This window comes from Thermobia domestica, chromosome 9, assembly GCF_964235325.1.
Source record: "Thermobia domestica chromosome 9, izTheDome1.hap1.1, whole genome shotgun sequence".
Classification (NCBI taxonomy): domain Eukaryota; kingdom Metazoa; phylum Arthropoda; class Insecta; order Zygentoma; family Lepismatidae; genus Thermobia; species Thermobia domestica.
In genome coordinates, this window is record NC_137462.1 from 143,293,740 (window position 1) to 143,315,463 (window position 21,724).

The 21,724-nt window shown below is 35.6% G+C and overlaps 1 protein-coding gene across 4 annotated transcripts in view; it reads right to left on the reverse strand.

Moving 5' to 3' along the window:
* Nucleotides 1–339: 339 nt before the first annotated feature.
* The window catches only part of LOC145695078 (uncharacterized), a 28,838-nt gene continuing 7,453 nt past the window's right edge, over nucleotides 340–21,724 (reverse strand). For all 4 annotated transcript variants that reach the window (XM_081771947.1, XM_081771946.1, XM_081771949.1 and 1 more), the window contains exons 2-5: nucleotides 20,532–21,352; nucleotides 15,073–15,289; nucleotides 10,231–10,363; nucleotides 340–578 (exon numbers count right to left, since the gene is read on the reverse strand). In XM_081771947.1, coding sequence (XP_081628073.1) covers nucleotides 432–578; nucleotides 10,231–10,363; nucleotides 15,073–15,289; nucleotides 20,532–21,330 — 1,296 coding nt within the window. In that variant the 5' untranslated portion in view covers nucleotides 21,331–21,352 and the 3' untranslated portion in view covers nucleotides 340–431. The remainder of the gene's footprint in view (nucleotides 579–10,230; nucleotides 10,364–15,072; nucleotides 15,290–20,531; nucleotides 21,353–21,724) is intronic.

Genomic DNA, 21,724 nt, shown 5'->3' on the forward strand with positions numbered 1-21,724 from the left:
AAAAACGTGATGACATTGAGAAAAGGTGCTGCTTTGAAAAAAAGAAAAAAAAAAGTGCATTCAAAGTAGAGTTAGAGGAGTGGTTATTTAATGTTTTCTTTGCAATACAAGCTAATTTGGGCATTTTAATAGGGGAAAAAATAATAAAGTGGAGCACTTCGAATTCCTAAATCTAATAATATTAGTGAAATAAGTGAGCAGAATATTGTATTTTTAGAATTGCTGGATAACCTCTGGTTTCAATCACTCCAGATCATCGTTTCATTGTATTGTTACAGTGGCCACATATACCAATTAAACGTGCAGTAGAAATCAAATATTTACATAAGAAGAACTTGTAATTTTTAATACGAATTTATTATCAAAAAATGTATACAACTATTTACAATATATATTATATTATTATATGGAAAAAAAATATTACGGTTACATCACATTTGCGACTGTTCTTCAACCCAGTATTTCTGAAGCCGTTGCAACCATGTATGCCAATATTTACTGCATTCTGATTTGTGAAGATGAAACACATCTGCTGGTGAACCATCACTGTAAGATATTACTACTAAACCACCTTCAACCTACGCCAAAAAGAAACAAAATTTGCCTAAGAAAACATGATTTCAAATGCAGTGGAATAAAAACAGATTCCATCAGGTAAGTTAAAAATTTTACTATAGCCACATTATATCCCACGTTAAGCACACTATAACTATTAGGAATAAGGTGGAAATTTAGTATCGAGGCAAATTAGTCTCATAAAAAAGTGAACAAAAATTCTTTCTCTGATAAAAGGTTAACATTTAATTTCATTGATCCACTGCAGAAAAAAAGTAAGGTCCAGTATTCATGCAAGTAAAAAGAGGAAAACAGTATGTCCCAATAACTTGTAGGAGAGTAAAAAATGGAATATACAAAAAATGGAAGAACGTCTTTCCATGCAAACAATTTCATTTTTTTGCTCTCCTTCAAGTCAAATGAGAAATCTTAGGAAGCCATGTTTGGTATCAGTTAAAAGATTATTACATTTCTGCATTAGAATATCCTACTAAATAAGCGTCACTGAAATCTGCCTTTCCTATAACACCCAATATTAACCGTTACAAATTTGCATCCTTCATTTGATTTTACTTTAAAAAGTGCAGTAAGCGGTAAAACAAACAGTACTGAAATTCGCGTATCGGTGTCGCGCAGACGCAATCCAGGTACGACGTGGTATAAGCCATGAGCGTCGCCTGTGCGTGGGTTAGCGTAGTGTAGAGTTGGCGCGTAGTTAATGTTACTCACAACAGAGGAGAATGTGTTTGTTGTCGAGCACTATTTCCACTCACACGGTGTGAAGCATCAGAATGCAGCATGAAATTCGTGAAAACTCATTTCATGGAACGATCTCACAAGACGGCGAACATATAATTTCCCCCCTACCGAAGTTAAGAGTGCAGCAACCCGTGTTCACTAACAAGTTCATCAATCTACAGGACCACTGTAAAGAATGCACGACATAATGATCAACATTTTTAACACATTGATGTACACACGCAATTCCTCTTAAATTTACAATATATGTTAAGTAACATTCAGTTGACATCCATTTTACAATATTTCTTATATTTCATTATGTTGTAAAACAAAGAAATAAAAGTACATGTCAACGATGTGGTTTCAGTGCTGTTTCTTTTACCGCATACTGTACATGTCGTATCGCGATCGACGAAACTCATTCGATCTTGACCGAATTTAGTATGGAGGTAGATCTTTAAGATTGGGCATAAATTTTCACTTAGTTACTCACTTGCACTTGCACTCACACATAAACACAAACTCTTATTGCTATTCAGAAACAAAATACATGGAACAAACCTGTTATTAAATGTTAATTTTGGGCATAAGAAAGTAAATGATGAAAAGATTGATTAGCTATGTTGTAAATGTACTAAGCACTTAATTTGCTAAAATATTTGAAGGACCTTTTTTTTTTTTTTAAACAACAGAAAAACTTACTAGTTCAATTACTCATGTGCCACGACGGGAAATTTCTTGTAGACTCCTCATTTCTCGATTAATAGATTTTTTTTTTTTTTTTTTTTTTAAATCCTTTACAATTTTATTGTAGGAACTTCAACAGCTTTCATGTTATAATGTAATACAATGATTATTAAAAATTTTCCACAGAACTCAAAGTAGTACTGATTTGAACTTTTCTCTACTACGATAAGTCTTTCATTTCTAAATAATATATGTAATTCTGGAGGAAGAAGAAACGAATATATAATATGAAGTTTATTTTATTCTTATATTTCAAATGCAAGCCAAGTTTACAAAATAATAAATAAATAAATAAATAAATAAATAAACGATTATAACTTTAGGAAAGAAAACAAAAATATCCACGTAATCTTCCTGTGCCTATATTATGAAAACTCTACGGCTAATTATCGAGGAGCAATTAAAATTTAGACGATGCACTATCCTACTACTTTCAACTCTCGTGTGGAGGATGTGTGTACTTATCTCTATAAGGAATTAACATAAAATGAGGATCGCCATCTAGGGGGAACTCTAGACAATACGCATCGATGGATAACTCGTTCCAAGTCCGGAAACTAGAGAAGCTGCCATCAAATTATCACTGCGTGGAAATGAAGCTATCAGATTCAATCATCAATAAAATAAACTCCGAAGTTCATTTAAACGTGCTCAATGTACGTAAAAGCAAATAAAATGGCATTTGACACTGTTTGATGTAAGAGAGCATAATTGAAATTATGTACAAAGTTTATTACACCACTCCGATTTTAATATTTAAAATTATAACAACGTTAATCGAAATTCCAAATTTCTCTTTCAGATTACAGTCAACATGTGGTATGATTCTCTTCCATGCAGAATAAGACATCCAGGAGTGAGTATATATATATATATATATATATATATCCTAATGTGGATAGTACATATATTAGATAGTAGCTAGATGCTAGTACAGTAGTAGTAGTAGTAGTAGTAGTAGTAGTAGTAAGTTGATGTACAATGTGCCTGTGCGCAGAGGTTTGTTTCTTAGCAGATAGAGTACGAATTCATCGCTTTATTATTCCTTAGAATAATTGCCTCCTTGTTATAGTTAGAACGTAAAATGCTAGTGTAGAATAGAATTAGTTTATGATAAAGCTTGGTTCTGTTTCAATCGCAATAACTATAGCTGTATGTATTGTTTTGTATTTACTTTTATCTTATCCTAAATTTTTCCTTAATAGTTTTCTCCATTATTTTATTTTATACTTATGATTATTTATTCCCTTATTTATAACATAATTCGTACTCTCGTAGCTTAATTATCTCTGTTATTTTATTTGTATTATTCTTTACACTATAAGTAGTTTTGCCATATATGTTACTCCGATATTATTAGTCCTTTCATTACCACTTTTAAAGGAGACAACAATATGCACATTCCAATGTTAATAAACAGCAACGCACTTCTGAACTACAACTGCCAATGCATGTAGATAGATACTGCAAACTATATATATCAATTCTGATAGAACAAAACTTTCTAGGATTTCTCCTCAAATTTTCATGTGACATTACTGGAATTGTGGTGAAATGCAGTAAAATTTAATTTATTTCACCATACATCGATATTGGATAGATACAAGAAGTTCTAGATTTAATTATCTATATTCTTACTATTTTCCATAACGGTAAACGATAAAACAACTACTTATAATTATGAGTACCTTTTATAGTAAGTAACTCTGATCACAAACATGAACTGTAACAAATAAAACTCCTTAATAAATTAACTGAACATTTGTTATTCCTACTGATGTACTTTCACTTTTTTCCAGACTAAGTCGGATAATTAAAGTTTGTTACTTTTCGTTTGAATCAGCAGACATTTACAGTAATTTTTCGAACAATTCTATTATAATTAAATTCTTTATTTTCTTTTTCAGTTAAAACTACTATGCGTTGTTGATGATGTTCTTTCTTACCAACTTCCAGTAATTCGAATAAATCATTTACATTTAATGAACATATTATGAACGATAAAGAAAATAAACTTTAGAGCAAGTTACTAACAATTGAATGTCGTACATTTACCAATTAAACATGAACTATAACAAATAAAACTCCTTAATAAATTAAATGAACATTTGTTTTTCTTGTATAATTTTGTAATGGTGCTTAAGGCGATCTACTACAATGATACACATTTCAGTAAGTAAGAATGGGGCCCATCCTCTATAAGTAGAGTTTGAAGAAATGCTATATTCCAAATTTGAACTGAATTAGTCAGATAGGACCACACTTAAGAAGCCAATTCGTCAAACTTCCTTCCTACTTATTGCTATCTAATACATAAAAATAAACTACTGCTGTGAGTGATCGAATCATTAAAAACCAGCCGAACTCTTTGAACTGAACTGTGGAATAGTCATCACAATTCAATCACATCATCAATTGGGCTTTTATCACATCAATTTGATTAAAATGCGTATCCTAAGGGGGCGGGGAAGCGGAAGTGATAATTCATAGGAAAAATATCTCATGAGCCCATCAAATTAGGAAGATTAAACTCCGCATATAAACTTCTCTCTACAAATAAGCAAACATGTGCCCAAGCATTTTTGAAAATTCACGTTTTAAGGAAGCGAGGAAAAGGGGTGGCAATTTCTATATTTTGTCGCCACATTGAAAGCTACGTTGTCTATTGTTTATGATAGCATCACGGTTGAACTATTTTGACATCAATTTTGGAACATAGTACCTACCTCGAGCTATGTTGTATTTTTGTTTCTTTTCATTCGAGGGCGTATCCTAAGGGGGACAAAGAAAGGGAGGGGCCAAATTTATGGGGAAAACTGAGTATGTCACAAGCCCCTCAAGCTAGAAACATGAAACCTAGTATATAAACTTCATTAAAAATAAGCGTACATCGTACATATGCCCCCAAGTTTTAGAAAATTTCTATTTTAACAAAGGGGGAGTTTTTTTTTTTTTTTATTATTTTTTCGCTACACTGAAAGTAATGTTGTCTGTTTGTGATCGCATCACGGGAAAAAGGCTGATTTGTCTGAAAAGAATTCTGGAACATAATTAATATAGTTAATAATTTCCTTAGGCTGGCTTTTTACCATTTCACTTTAATTAAAGGGCATACGAGGTTCAAAATGTAAGTGAAAAATAGAATATATTATTTTTTGTCACACTTCCACTGAGACGCGTATTTTAATGGGGTTCAAATATTTTCCGCAAACCTATTCTCCCCATGTTAAGAACAAGCATTTCAGCTTGTACTCTACAACAGAAAGAAACACGATTTAATAAAGGAAAATTCAAGTATAAGTACTAGAGAGGTTCCAGGAATGCCTTCGGGTCTCATCCTTAACGAAGGGAAAATCCCAACCTACACCTCATCGCGGGAGAAAGCGGCTACTGTAGGTGGGGACCGCCTGACTTCCGGAATAAAGAGTCAACCTCTACCAGATACCTACGGCCTCCTCGGAGGGGGAACTGTCCTAAAAGACAAATGAGCCACACGGTGGTCAACGACTTGGAGATGTAGAAAGGAATGACTACATTATCTTTTCCCCAGGAGGGACAAAGGAGAAGAATAAATATAATAATGGTTCTCCCTGAGGTAAAACATTTCGGAGGTAAAATAGATCCCCGTTCGGATCTCCGGGTGGGGACTACTCCGGGAAGAATCATCATGGGAGAAAAAAAAAAAAAAAAAAAACTTTCATTTCAGCATAGGAACCTGGTACTAACCTTACGACGACGGGTAAACTTGAAAATTTAAAAGTGGAAATGGATAAATGTAAAATGAACATAGTGGGCTTGAGTGAAATAAGACAAGTCAGAAAAAGGTGAGATAGTATCGGGAAATTACTATTCAATTCGGGTGGCATTAAGGCCGAAAATGGTGTCGCGGTAGCAAATGAAGAACGAAGCAGGAAGAAGCGTAATCAAAGAAGAATGCTGCAGTGACCGCTTGATATTTGCACAACTAAGTGAAAAACCAACGGATATTGTGATAATTCAAGTGTATATGCCAGCAACCGACCATGATGACAATGAAGTAGAAGTAATAATAAGAAGATTAGTGACATATTGTATCAGGAGGAATGAGGTAAGATTACGACATAGTAATGAGAGACTTTAACAGCGTAGTAGGAGAAAGAGCCGCGAATAAGGTAGTGAGGCCATTTGGACTACGTGGAAGAAAAGCTCGGGTTCAAATGCTTATCGACTTCTGTAGGCAGATGGTGACGAATACGTGCTTGAAAAAAACAAAGAGCTGTACATGTGGAAAATCCAGGAGGTAAAAAACGTTACCAAGCCGATTATATGCTTGTCAGGCAATTTCACGAATAATGTACGAGATATGAAAAGCGGGAGCGGAGCGGAGATTGATTTGGATCACAATCTCCTAGTGGCGGAAGCAAACCTGGTAAAAGTCAATCAAGAAAAAAGGGAGGAGAAATCAAAAATGGAATTTAGAGCGACTAAGAAGAATAGATAGTGATGAGAAAGAAGAGATTGAAGAAAAATTCTGTGCAATAGGCGATATGGTAGACAGTGTCAAAAACAGTTGGGGAAAAGTTAAACAGATTCTCCTAGACACATTCCACAATAACATGGGAAGGATGGAAAGAGCACCGAGAAAACCATGGATAACTAAAGCGATGCTTCAGAAGATGGAGGAACGCAGAAGTGTAAAAACCATGGACATCAAAGAATACAGAACGCTGAATAATGAACCACAGACAAAGCCAAAGAAAAGTACATGGAAAGATATGTGAAGAAATAATGGAACTTTAACGGCACAGGAGATAAGATCTGATTTATCAGAAAGCACAAGAATTACGAGATAAAGCTAACAAAAGAATACGCACATTTGAAATCGAAGATCAACAAGGTCATGTAGTCACTATCAAAGAATCCTTAGCATCTGGGAGGAACACATAAAAGATCTGTATGATCAGAAAAACAGCTCCAAAGATATTGCGATTGAAGTAGAGGGAGAAGTGGATGATGAAGAAAAAGAACCCAGTATATTGAAAAGTGATGTAGTACAAGCCATCAAAGACATTTGCTCACGAAATTAGGAGTCAATTCAATGAAAGTACTGACTTCATTTATTGACAGATCTATGTCAGTGGAGAATGGCCAAAGGATTTTCTTGATGTTACAATGATTGCATAATCCCCCTCCTTAAAAAAAAAAAAAAAAAAAAAAAAAAAAAAAAAAAAAAAAAAAAAAAAAGGAGCGATAACACGAACCATTAGCTTTATTTTCCACACTGGAAAAATTATTGCGCGCATACTGAACAGGCAGCAAGAAGGTAAGAGAAAATACTTGAGAAGTATTCTGACTAGAGACGCTTACTGCATCGACGAGATCAGGTCAAGAATTGCCATAGCCAAAGAGGCATTCATCAAGAAAGATCACTCTTAACTAGCAGGCTTAACATTGGCCTAAGGAAAAAGTTAGTCGAGATTTGGACATTGTGAAAGTTAGGGTAGAAATATTTAAAGAGTTTCGAAATGTGGTGATGTGGTGTTGGAAGAAGATAAAAATGGCAGAGAGAGTAACAAATGAAGAAGTTTTAAAACTGATAGGACAGAAGAGGACGCTTTTGGCCAGTATCCTTCGTAGGAAGGCCAATTGGATTTGACATACCTTGCGAAGAAACTATCTTCTTCATACCTCCGTAGAGGAAAAGATGGAAGTAAAGCGAGGAGTAAGAAGAACACAACTAACCGATGATTTGTAAAACAGAAGAAAATATTGGGAGTTACAAAAGAAAGCTGAAGACGAGAAACGTAGAATAAACATTTCCAGGCCCGAATCTAAGAAAAACAATAATTAAAACCTCATTAGTCCCAGGATCTACCAACAGGCAGAATACTTAATAATGCATCAATATTTAAATCAAGACATTGATTTCGATTCATTTAGTTTCTTAGTTCGGCAATAAAGAAGACAAATAAAATTAAGTTGTCAGATAGAATAATAAACATTGTGGCTACATTAAGTGTAGGTAGTTATTAGCTTAAAAGTATGATGCGAATATTAATATTTGTTAGAAGATGGAAAGGAAAGTTCAGTTGGTCTAGTTTGTTGATATTGTAATACGATTAAATGGAGACCAAAGAAGTCAAATGTTGAATTAAAAGGTTAGATAGTAAAGGGAACGGACCAGGACCCGTAAGACTGATGTGCAGATCTAATATTGAAGAGAGGAAGTTAATTATATGAAGGTGTTTTCTGGCTTAATTCAGGGGGTATAGAAGGAAAACTTACTAAATCTACTTTTCAATTTTGTTAGGAAACGAAACTAAAGTGACTCCCTTATGTTTCAATATTGTTGAACAATTGTTTTTCTTTAGTGGTAGATTTCAGTCATCTGCATTAGGTAGTGACCACATGATAATAATAATAATAATTAAAAAAAGATCTGAAACATAAGGAAGTCACTTTTGTTTCGTCTCCTGATAAAACTGAAAAATGGATTTTAGCAGGTTTTGCTTCTACACCCCTGAATTATAACTGATAGTAAAAGTAAAGCTTACAAGAAGTATTATATTATTACGTTGTTTTTTGTTATTTGCGTTGCACCAAGAGAGTACGTTTCCTACAGTTAAAGCATTGTTATGGAATATTTACTGGATACAGAATTGATTCAAATTACTGGCACTTATTAGAAGTTATCAGATGCCAATGGGAGCAATCTATTGTGATTTGATAATTACTACGTAAGAAAAGTAGAAGAGGTAGAGATTACATTAAGGTTACCACATTTTCTTTCTTTTCCTTTCTTTTCTTTTTTTTTTAAATAGAATCCGGTAGAACACACAGCTCTTCCATTAAAAAAAAATATTAGCTTTTATAAATTGACATATTTACTAAACTAGTTTAAATTCTGTATTGGAGCATATCCAGTATACCACTAAATAATAATACTAACTCATTTTTATAGTTTTGACAGTAGTAGTATCCTACTGTCTTCATTGGCGCACGTGAAAGGATAAGTAGCATTAAACAAATCTTTTTTCTTTCTTTTTCACACGTTAAATTTAATGAAGAAAATACTCACTGTACCTAAAACAGAACAAAGAATCCTTGACAAAATTTCAACTGTATCTCTGTGTGGCGGTATTCATTTATTATCACTATTGTCAAATGAAGTTTTGTACCTGAAGAACACTTTAAAATTGTAATTTGCGAAAAGTCGAAACTATTTTATTTATAAATGGCTCTATAATCATGTTATTTATTTTTGTTCTCTCACGAAACTCTTCATAATATTTGAATCTTTATTACATGTACTTACATCCATTTTTTTTAATACGGAAGAAATCAGGTGCATGTCTTTCCACTTATGATGATTTATGTAAAATTATTATATCAGCAATTTTATGGCTGTGATCAAATCGTCCCTCTCGGGACAAAAGGGCGTATCTCATTATTTTTTCAACTTTTCCAGGAGACAAGTTTAAAGATTTTTTTCATAATTTATTTTATCGTGTTCTGTTAAAATTTACTTTGATCTCGTAAATTATATACCTGAAACGAAAGAGATCAAAACTAAATTTTAAAAGAAGACAATAGAATAAATAATGAGAAAAAGTTTAAACTTGTCCTCTGGAAAAGTTAAGAAAATGAGATACGCCCTTTTGTCTCGAGAGGGACGAAATAAATATTTTGCAAGATGAAGTTGTTTTCTTAATTTAACCTATATTTTACTAAAGAACATTATCCATTCTTTCACAATCTCTAATCAAGACAGCAAAATACTAGCTGTCGAAATGATACGCATCTATTACAGTACGTTACTTTTACAAGTTAGATAGGAGGGCAAAGGCAATATGCGTACCTTCGGAAAACCCAAGACAAAGACAGGATTCTGTGGAAAAACAGGACTTGAACATGAAAACATATGTATGGGTATATCATTTCAGCCAAACTATTATTTATATTTTGTATAAAGATTCAAGTGAACCTTCCTAATATTCATTTGTTTTGTATTTTCTTACGAAACTGCATATCACTATTTATAAATATACATAGCTTAAAACTTATTACTTAGCTCTTTTTATTTTTTTAATTTCTTAATTTTTAATGTTTTGTGTGTTAAATTTTTTACTTGAAATTATAAATTATAATATCACTAAAACTACACAATACATTTAACAACTGCTCACAAGAAGTTACAGTGGCACTTACCTGGAAAGCATATCGAGGATCGTAATTCAAAGCTCCTAAATAGGCGCAAACTTGAACGGGAGCGTCATACGTTAATTCAATTTCTGACTTAGGTTTATCAGACTTCTTCCACTCGATTAACACGGGCATATCACTATGAGTAAAAACAAAATTTTGTAAAGTAATAAGAAAATGTCTGACAGATTTCGTTAAAATGCAATATTTACCCACCCGTTATATTTAACTTGAACAATTTAGAAAGGTGTTTCTGGTTTCTTCTTTAGATATCTTTCAAAGTGATGAAAGCAAGTTATTAGGAATTCACATGTTTATGTTATATGAAATTTTAATTGCATATATTTTCTCAGTTCGATTTATTCATTTACTTATTTTTTCAGAACAAGTTAAAAATATTGACGTAAGATTTAGTTCGAAGAGTTAGTTAGATCTTAACATAAATATGTGAATTTCTGGAAACCTACTTTCATTACTCTGAAGTGCGACTGAAGAAGTAGCTTCCGGAATCTTTTTTAGCTAAATATAACAGAGACTAATAACAGGTAAGTTACCGTTTCAATGCACCTCTAAGTGTTAACAGAAAATAAAGCAAATTTGAACCAATCAGAAACGCACCACATCTTGGTCGAAAATTTAAAAATAACATAATTTACAGTCTATGTGGAAGTCCACATTTACCGCACATTAATAAACATTTAGTGCCTTCTGACTGCCTGAGATTGGTTGATTTTTATCACTTAAAATGCCTAACCTAATTAAGTTATGTTGAATTATTCGGGTAAATTTACATGTACTGGAATTATAAAAAATGCATACAGTCAGTAGTACAAACCAACTTTTGAGCATATACGAGGATGAATCAAAAATTATCTACGTTTTCGCCTAAACACATCCTCAAGGTTATCATACTGTCTCTCTTCTGCGCGTGCTTGCTTAGAGTTAGTAAGACTGCGGCCATATGTGAGAAATTTGATCCGGATCGCGTTATTTGCCTTCTGGTATGATGTAAACATGTCCGCTCCGCTGTAGTTTGCACTAGGTAGGAACAACGAGCAGTGATAAGATTTCTCTGGATGGAGGGTGTGAAAGGAACTGAAATTCATCATAGACTTTTATCAAAATACGACTTCATTACACAAAAGTGTTTTTTGGTGAATCTAGAGGTTTAAATGCAGCCGGATAAGTGTGATGCACGAAAAGGAAGCAGTACGCTTGTCAGCTTCCATCACCGACGATAAGATTCAACAAGCTCGAGAGATGGTTCTGTCGAATAGGCGAGTTACCATTGATGAGATAGTGTCTTCTTTGTACATCAATCATGGTTCTGTCCACAGACTTACACGTGCAAGCGGTGCAAAAGTGACTTCGCGACCAACAGGAAAACTTCTCGGAAGGAATACGCAAGTTTGTGGACCGCTGAATCAAGTGCATTGACAAGGAAGGTGACTATGTAGGAAAACAACTTACATGTTGAACCCCTACTTTTGTGTAATTAAATAATCTTTGACTCATCCTCATATCTATCAATTGTGAGCAATCAACTGACATGAAGATCTGGAATTGGTTTCTCCGAAAGAGCATGTTTCTTTTCTTACTGTAAAAGTCATAGTAAGTAACTAAATCTATAGGTTAATAACACTATCACAAAAATCCACTGGATAATATTATCTGCTAAAATCACTCCAATCATTTTTTTTTTTTTAAATTGACGTCCCACGATTAAGCGTCAAGGATAAGAGAGACTGGTGGATGATAATGATGGAGCGAAGGAAGTGGGAAGAAACGGGAGAACTTCGAGAAATTCAACTCACACGATATCTGCCCACCAAAAAGCCCACTTGGCGTAAAACGAGATGCAATTTCCTGCTTCACAATTACCAGTATATCTGTATAACTTATAAAACTAAAAGCTCTAACGTTACTGAATAACGTATCTGAGGCGCAAACTTGACCAGTCACGCATGACCTTTTGTAAGACATAATTCACCCGTTTTTTAATGTGCTGGATCAATCAGCAGTTTTGTTGGTTGGTTAACTCAGTTTGTATTGTTAATAAAACAACAGCCTTTTTAATACAGATAGTTAGAAGCCATACTATACTATAGTATAGAAAACTACATATAAAATTATTTCATATGGTTTCCCAACTTATTTTGTCTACTGTCTCATATCGCCTACTTTTTGAAGAATATTTTAGAAGACAAACTTTGCTTACTAAAACGGAGGCTTTCCTTATAAATTCTCTAAAGTTCTATCTAATGATTTCACTGGCGGCTTCAGAGTTCTACAAAAGGGAAGTCATATCAGCAGTCGCAGTGAAATCGACTTTGTCCTCCTCCCCAAGCAATGCTTTACAACGATAACCTGTATTTACTTTGTTTATTTCATTTAATATGTAGTGCAAAAGTGCTTTAACGCATGTACTCGCTATACAATAGAAGAAGAAGAAAATGATACAATGTCATGAATAATCTTATTTCGTAGATGTTTTATTTTCTGTCGATAGACATCAATGTTTGTTGATTCTTTGTTAAGGACAGTAGTCCGGTTACTATGATAACAGTTCCGTTGCCAGACTTGTTTACTTATGCTTACTAAGTCAGAATGCAAGAGGACGCCAAATTATTATGCAGAAGTATATTGAATCGCTGTAAAACAAATAATAAGTATTCTAAAATACACTGCATTTAAGTGATTGCAAACAGTGTGTAATCAATATATACTTATCGTAGTAAGTAGCAATCATATTTTTATATATGAATTACTAGTATGAAAGTAAAACCGAACTAAGGCAATATAACTTTATCGTTACATTTTTGAGGCTTTCAGTGATTTTTTTTTACTTTACTTTGAAGGCAATCTGTAAATTATGGTGTGAGGCAAGAAATGTTAACGAAAAACTACAATGAATTTGCTATTACATAATCATACTTAGGTATATCCAATGTACGTCATACATACAGAATATTGAACTTAATTTTTACATATTTTACTCAGCACAAAGAATTATTCAAGTATGCACTCTATTTTAATTGTTTCTACAGCGAATGAGTAATTCATTCGGCCATTCATTTTCAGTACCAAGATGTTCAGACCAAACCTACTGATTAAAATAGAATATGAATTGCACGTGCTCCTACCTAGAACCAAGCCCTGGTATCCATGCCGAAAGCTCGTTTGTTAACCATATATTCACGAGGAAACTTCTAAATATGCGTGAAGTTCCACAAGTCTAATGGGGGCGATTTACTGAACTATCCCGTGAGTGTTCTTCGCCTTCCTTAGATGACTAGGCAATTGTCTCAAATCCACGATAATTAATAACCTTAAGGCTAGTAAAAACAATAGAAATTCAATTTTTCGATTTAACTATCATTATGTAAATTAGAAGTGCAACAATTACACATTTGTCTGTGGATTCGTCTGTATGCTTTCACAGTAACATTTTAGAGATAAATCAGTTTAAAATGTGGTTCAAGAACACTTATTAGTTCCCGAAATGCTTCAGAAAAATGACATAAATACACATCAGGTATTATTAAATTCCGAAATTGTAAAAAGCAATAAAACATATTTTATTTTTTTCTGGTTAATATGTATATGACCGTCTCAAGCATAATGCATAGAAAATGTAAATATATACCATTTGGTTTGGTTCTAAAAACAAAGAAGAAACAGATGATAACGATTACACAACAGAGAATTAAAATGTATTTGCTAGCCACTCATGAAGCACTAGATTCACCTACGAATTTTATTTTATTTTATTTACAAACTTTTTTCCACATATAGTTAGGAATTAATGAACAATATCAGAGCTAAAACTCCAATGAATTATGCATACCTGCAGATTTATGAAAGAATGTCTTTCGTATTGTGCCATCTATTACAATGCCAAATCTCTTTACTTACTCATTAAAGAAAAAAAAGCTTGCTACTATGACACTTAAATAATGGAACTCAATTTTAGAATTATTTGTAAGACCATGGTTTATAGCATTTCTAGTGGCTATCTATCATCTGCTTTCACAATTCAGTAGTTTTAATTTGAAAGAACACATTCCAATAATTACCAGAGCACTTGTTTGTTCATAACAAGTCCCACGTAAGAATCCTTTTTATAATAATTGACTTACTGCTTATGACAACTTCCTTAGTTGTATTTATTTGTGACATGACATAATATATAATATTATTTTTTGTGCTTACGTGATAAACTCACGGAGAGACAACCATATAATCTTGGGACCTGCGGCTAGTGGTTTTACTAGAACCCAATATTGGTGGAGGGATGTCCATTATATAAACAGAATAGTATTGCGTTTCAGCATCAAAATTCCAACAGTTTCACTACAGGAACTCCGAGGACGCCAGTTGGAAAATTACAAAGATAAACTTTGTATGGGTAAAATCGAATTCTCATTTCCAGATTTTGAAGTAATATTATTTTTTAAAAAATAATATCGACATTCTGTGCGATTTATAAACTCAGGAGAAATTGTATAGAATTCAAATAGAGTTAATTATAATAATAAAATTCTTGAATGTCGATCAAACGTCAAGTTTTCTCACCATTACATGAATAAGCCATTTTCAATAAGCTCGAAGTGACAAATATTATTATGCTCAAAAGATTAACAGAATTTGTTGTATTTAGGAGTGAAACAAATTAAGTATATGACTAGTGAAATACTCTCCTGTAAATAATAAAAAGAAAGCTTCCTCTAATAATATACATTATTATTTCACTTGAAGGCTCCTACTTACATATGATTATACTTTACTTTAATGACTTCCACTTTAATAACAACTCTACAATATACTGTAATCAAAAATAATTCTTACTTGTAGAAAGCAACACAATCCACGATACCACGGTAGTACAACTGAGGATGAATGACACTGCTCTCAAGTACACGAACGTTGCTAATGTATGGGAATACTGAACATAGACTTTGCCAACAACCTTCAATTGCTGGTTCCAATTTCAGATCTTTTTCTGACACACCTCTTAAGAACGACTGAACAGCACTGTGGAACTGACTTCCACGGTCAAGCAGCGCTGCAACAGAAGAAAATAAAATAGTGTTAACTTATTACTAATGGGTTCATCAAAATATTATGTACACTGAAATAAGTAAAGATGTGTAAATCCTTTTCACAACGGTAGTCAACTATTATACAGGGTGTCCGAGAAGTCCTTCCTTGATTACAGAAATTGATAACTCAGGCTAGAAATAAGATAGAAATATGAAACTGGTGTTGAATTGTTTACAAACTATAAAAGTTTTGGTCACATCAGTACACTTCCACATGAGCACCCTTGGTAGCACGTAGCACATCTAGGCGATATTCAATTTCCATCCACACATTAGCCAACATCACTGGAGGGATCGATGCAACGACTGGGGTTATTCGTTGCTGCAGGGTTTCAAGATCTGGTACACGTGTTCGGTAGACCTCATCCTTGACATAACCCCATAAAAAGAAGTCTAATGGGGTTATGTCAGGAGAGCGTGGAGGCCAAGCTGTTGGTCCATCACGACCAATCCATCGCCCAGGAAATGTCCTATCGAGATAGGCACGGACGTCCAAACCCCAATGAGGTGGTGCACCGTCTTGCTGAAAAACGACATCGGGGCGATACTGAAGCAGCTGAGGAACAGCATACAGCTGCAACATATCCAGGTACACTGCAGATGTGATGGTATCCTCAGCGAAGAAGAATGGCCCGATAATTCGATCGTGCAATAACGCGCACCAAACATTCACCTTTGGACTGCCTCTGGTGAACTCCCTGACCTCCCTGGGGGGTTCTGAACCCCAAATGCGTACATTATGGCGATTCACTACTCCACTGACAAAGAATGTCGCTTCGTCGGAAAAGGCAATTCGTCTGAGATAACCATTATCGTCCTCAATACGTGATAGCATTTCGACCGCAAAGTCATATCGACGTGTACCGTCGTCGGGAAACAAGGCCTGAACGAGTTGCACTTTGTAAGCACGAAACAATAAACGTTTGTGTAAAATGTCATGGATAGAGTTTTTTGGCATCTGTAATTCACGTGAGGCCCTGCGCACCGATTTCTTAGGACTTCTCAGAAAAGACTGCCGCACAGCCTCCACCGTGTCTGCTGAGGTTCTTGGTCGACCAGACCTCGGAAGGTCAGCAACCGACCCTGTGTTCTTGAACTTCTCATACCAAGCTTTAATGCTCTTGACATCAGGTGGAGTCCTCCCAAATGTTGTCTGGAACTGTCTCTGCACCGTGGTTGGTGATCGTGTCTCATGGTACCACAGGACACACTGTGCCTTCTCCTGGTTGGTTGGCATGGCTTCTTGGGCTTCTTACTTACGTACTACAAACCTAAAACAAAAAAAATTGAGACTTGGTAAAACAGAACAAACCTAACACAGACAAAAACTTTTATAGTTTGTAAACAATTCAACACCAGTTTCATATTTCTATCTTATTTCTAGCCTGAGTTATCAATTTCTGTAATCAGGGAAGGACTTCTCGGACACCCTGTATATAGTAGAGTGCGTCCCTATCAGTATCGAGGCTATATGACATGTAAATCTATAGATCAACATGGAATCAGAACCAAATGACTTTCTCCGGGAATCGACTTTCATATTCTGAGTTTTAATTATCATTTAGAGAGAATTAAGCTCTCGGTTTTGTTTTAAAGTGGTGTTTATTTATCTTTTTTATATACATCCAACATTTCCCTAGCTTCTTCAGCAGGTAAAACATATTACCTAAATGAACCAGTGAAACGATCATTGGGATAAGATAAAAAGACACAATATTATATATATATATCTAAGATAGAGATGCCCAGATATTAGCGCACGCAAAAGCAGTGTCGTTCCATCTGTGTTTGACAATGAAGAGAAATAAAGTGGAACAACGGGCCTCCGTAGCAGAATATCAAGCCAGTATTATGTAGAGCTTGGATAAGAGTGCTTTGCCCTACCTAACTGTTTCATTCTGAGTCTATCTATTGATTGGATTGGAATTTTGCGTCCCTGTCGCAGCGTGGCTATATGAGATGTGGACTTACAGTTTAACGTGAGATTCGAATCACATGAACTTCCACTAGGAATCGAACCAAAGGCCACTGGATCTAGACATTCAAACATGGACGCGAAGAAACTAATGATCTGACGTGCTGTAGACACCTTGTGTAGATTTACACCGAAGTGCCAGTGGCTTTGGTCGAACAGTGCTGAACTGTAAAGGGATTATCTATACATACGGGTATTTCTGTGTTGGCTATGTTCCGCATTTTACGACAGGATCTTCAGATCCGGAAGATTTGTGCAAAAATTTGAAGAATACTCCATCTGCACGAAAAGTCATACTAACAATACTCTGGGACCAGAAAATTTGACAGATTTCGTGCAACAGGGAAAAGTAATCACTTCACATGTACTCTGTTATACACTTTCAAAACTAAATCGTGCCGACGACGTGCCTCCAATTTGTTACAAGAACTTTCCAACATTTATGTAGCCACATTAACCCCGAGTGTAGATGAAGCGATTGGAGATTACAAGTATGGCTTTAAAACAGAGCAGCAGACGAACTACTCCACATCAGAGAGGTTGGAGAAAAAGTGGGAATATGCAGGTTACAGTCACCAATTATTCATGGCTTTAAGAAGTCTATGATACTGTTACAAGCATTATTGTGTAGGTCTTATTCAAAAGAAGAGGAGTACTGAAATCTTGAACATTCTTCAAGTATAATTATATGTCATAAATTCAAACTGTACTACACCTTTAGATTATGAATTACGGGGAACTTTATAATTAAATCTATTAAGAATGCCTAATAGGAAAGTGAAATGAAATGAAATTTTGAGTTTTACGTCCCACGGTTATGCCGGTTAGGCTAAAGGAGACGGTGATAATGAGTAATGAATGAAATGGTGGAATGAAGAAAGTGGGAGGAAACGGGAGAACCCCGAGAAAACCCACGCACACGGCGTTTGTCCACCACAAAGTTCACTTGGCGGGAGCAGGGTTTGAACCCGAGACCCCTAGCACCAGAGGTGAACGCTCTACCACTGAGCCACCGCGGCCGCCTAATAGGAAAGAGAAACATAAGCAACAGGTATTTCGAAAGGTACAAAAGGCTGGACAAACGGCATCACACAAATCCCAAATTCATCACATTCTCTAATAATAATCGAAAACTTACTTAGTAGCTTCAGAACAAACTTTTTTTTTGGGGGGGGGGGGGTAAGACGTTGCAATTAGTAATTTCAGATTAATGCTTCATGTTTTATGTAAACTATCACAAAGGAATTTAAAGAGATGGATAAAATTAGTTTCTTTCAAATGGACATTACAGCTGGATGAATCCGGCGTTAAAGTGATCAGTTCTTGTTTCAGAAATAAAATTTTTGTCATTCTTTTTCTTATGGACCTAGTCTTTACACTGCTCCACAAAAATTAAGCAACTCGAAGAAAGTGGCAGAAAATAAAACGACACGATCACTGCACCAAGTATAATGAACAAACAGACGGTCCAGATGCACAATGCAACACAAGTGAAGACGAACAATACAGTTAGGATGTACAGAGCGACCAAAAAGTTAAGCACAACGATACCTCAACAGGTGAAGCTGGATTGTGCGAGGGCATAGGCAGTCAATATGGCGTGTGACCACCACGAACAGCTATACAGGCACGACATCTGGCCTTTATGCTGCAAATCAGAGTGTTGATCAAGTCTTGCGGCAGATGGCGTCACTCCTCGAGGAGACCTGTTTGCAGGTCAGGGAGAGTGCGTGCTGGTGGACTGCGCTGCGCTATTCGCCGCCCAAGAGCATCCCACACATGCTTGATGGGATTCAAGTCCGGTGAACATGCAGGCCATGCAATACGCGTAATGTCTCCGCTGTCCAGATACTCGGACACAAGATGTGCACGGTGTGGGCGGGCATTGTAATTCATGAACAGGAAGTCTGGGCCAAATGCTCCGAGGAGATTGCGCACATGTGTATTGAGAATTTCATCCCGGTACCGTTGTGCTGTCAAAATGCCATGTTGCACAATATGGAGGTCCGTTTTCCCATCCAGCATAATTCCACCCCACACCATAATGGAACCACCGCTATAGGACGGCAGTTCAGCAATGAAGTTTGGATGATAGCATGTTCCTGGCTCTCTCCACACTAAAGTCCGACCAGAATCAGACGACAGGCTGAATCTCGACTCATCGGAGAACATGCGCCCACTGGTGTTCCCCCCATGCAACATGTTCCTGACACCATATTTAACGCGCACGTTTGTGCTCCAGTTTCAATGGCACACACAGCACAGGCCTTCTTGCATACAGTCCTGCTCTATTGAGCCGCCGACGAAGTTTCACAACTCACGCGTTGTCCTGTAGCCTGAAATAACTCATTGACCAGTTGAGAGCATGAAGCTTAACGGTTACGTTTGGCAGAAATTGTGAGAAATCGGTCATCGACGGCCGACGTCTTCGGACGGCCTCCTCCATGACGTCTACTGACTCTACCTCCATTTTGGAAGCGACTCTACAGCCTCGACACAACACTTTTGTTCACGTTGAATTCCTGCGTCACTTCCACTTGCGATCGGGCCCAATTATTCGCCCGCGGTCAAAGTCACTCAAATGTCGTCTACCAGCCATTGCAAGGTGTGTACGCCTTATGGCATAATTTGTTCATCGCGCTTGCAACGGTGCTGCTTATGCGATCGAGTGGGTGCTCGCCTTGCCTGTGTGTCTCTGTGTATGTGCATGTCACTAATCAGTGTTGAATGGGCCTCACACTCACTTATACCACGTTCTCTCGGGTTGCTTAAGTTTTGTGGAGCAGTGTATATGTATATTTTTTTTCCCCATCTGAACGTTAATTCAAGAATGTCAAATTTATATTAAGAGAATTATGATGTGATAGCAAAGAAACACCATTGCTAACTGTATGGTTTTCGTTCAAAGGTTACCCATTGAAACTGTACAGCTATTTATAATATACGACACTTATCAGGTAAGTCTTATATTATTATTGGCGTCTATTTATCACCTTAAGCAAACCATCATATTCATATTTAAATTAACCCAAACTCTCATAACTTAGTATCAACGTAAGAAAAAAGTACAAAGCAAAATAATAAATATTTTTTCCAAACAATATCGTCCATTTATAGCGATATCGGTCGTGGAGAGAGGTAATACATAAGAATACATCGATTTTAGAAGTAAAAGCAAATATATTTTTCCAAAAAGAATATATATATATATATATTTAAATATGCCTTACCTCTATAGTATTTCAAAAATTCTTCTTCTCCTAATTCCGAAATCATTTTTTGCCGCCACCGTTTTAATGCTGCCTTTGAGCTGTCTGACATAGTAGCATTCAATACTTTACTAACAGAAGGATAGAGTAACTCACGTTTCTTACTGCCTTTGATATTGTCTTCTACAATAGTTACTACATCTTCAACCGGTAAAGATTCTGTTAACGACTTTTTCTCTTTATGCAGCATCGCAAAACTAGTCATATTCCTAACAACTATAGCAGGTAGTTTAAGCTTTGTAGTTGTTTTATTTTGCGGTGCAGTATTGTATATTTCAGTTACAGTTTTCGTTGATGGATCTGCCTCTTTAGAATCTGATGTATTTTTAGTAGAAGGGGAAACAGTTCTTTCCACACTGGATCTTACACTATTCACTTCACGCTTTTTATTAAACTGGGAAGGCTTTCGTATTTCAGTTGATGTATTAGAAGTAATTTCTTTACTTAGAATAACAACATCCTTCGACTTCTTAGTCACCCATAGTAGCTCTGTCTCGTTCACTACAGTGGGAGATGAAGTTTCTGCAACAGTATCATGAACTTTTTTTGATAAAGATTTCCTTCGTTTACCTCTGGTTTCTAGAAGATCTCCGAAAAGACTTTTATTTTCTGTATTAATCCGTTTTATGATTTTCCCCAATTCTGGGTCTTTTGATTTTAAGCTTTCACTTTTTTCTCTCGAAATGATAAACAAAGAAGAACTCTGCGGCCAAGCAATTAATTTTGGGAACTTCCTTTGGAATACAGCAAAAATAGCCATGTTTCACTAGCACTACGGGCTCCTAGAAAGTAAAAGAAAATATTTATAAATTATTTGTGTAAGTTGCTTACTTACACTACACCGCTACATGAAACTTCATCAGGTCTCCAGTAACAAATTACCTATCACGTCTGCTTTCAGAGCGTGTAGTCTTGAATTTTATTCCCTGTGAAGACTTACGGTTCAGAAATGAAATCTCTAGTTTAATGATCCAAGGTTATGCGATGATAAAATAATTGGAGGAAAGGATGAAAAAAAAAAATAAATAAATAAATAAATTAATGGGCTTAACACACCACAAGCTAACATGCCCTGGGATTAAATCAGCGACTTTTCGCATCAGTGAACTCTATTACTTAGCCATCGAACTTCTATATGTAATTCAGATTCCGCG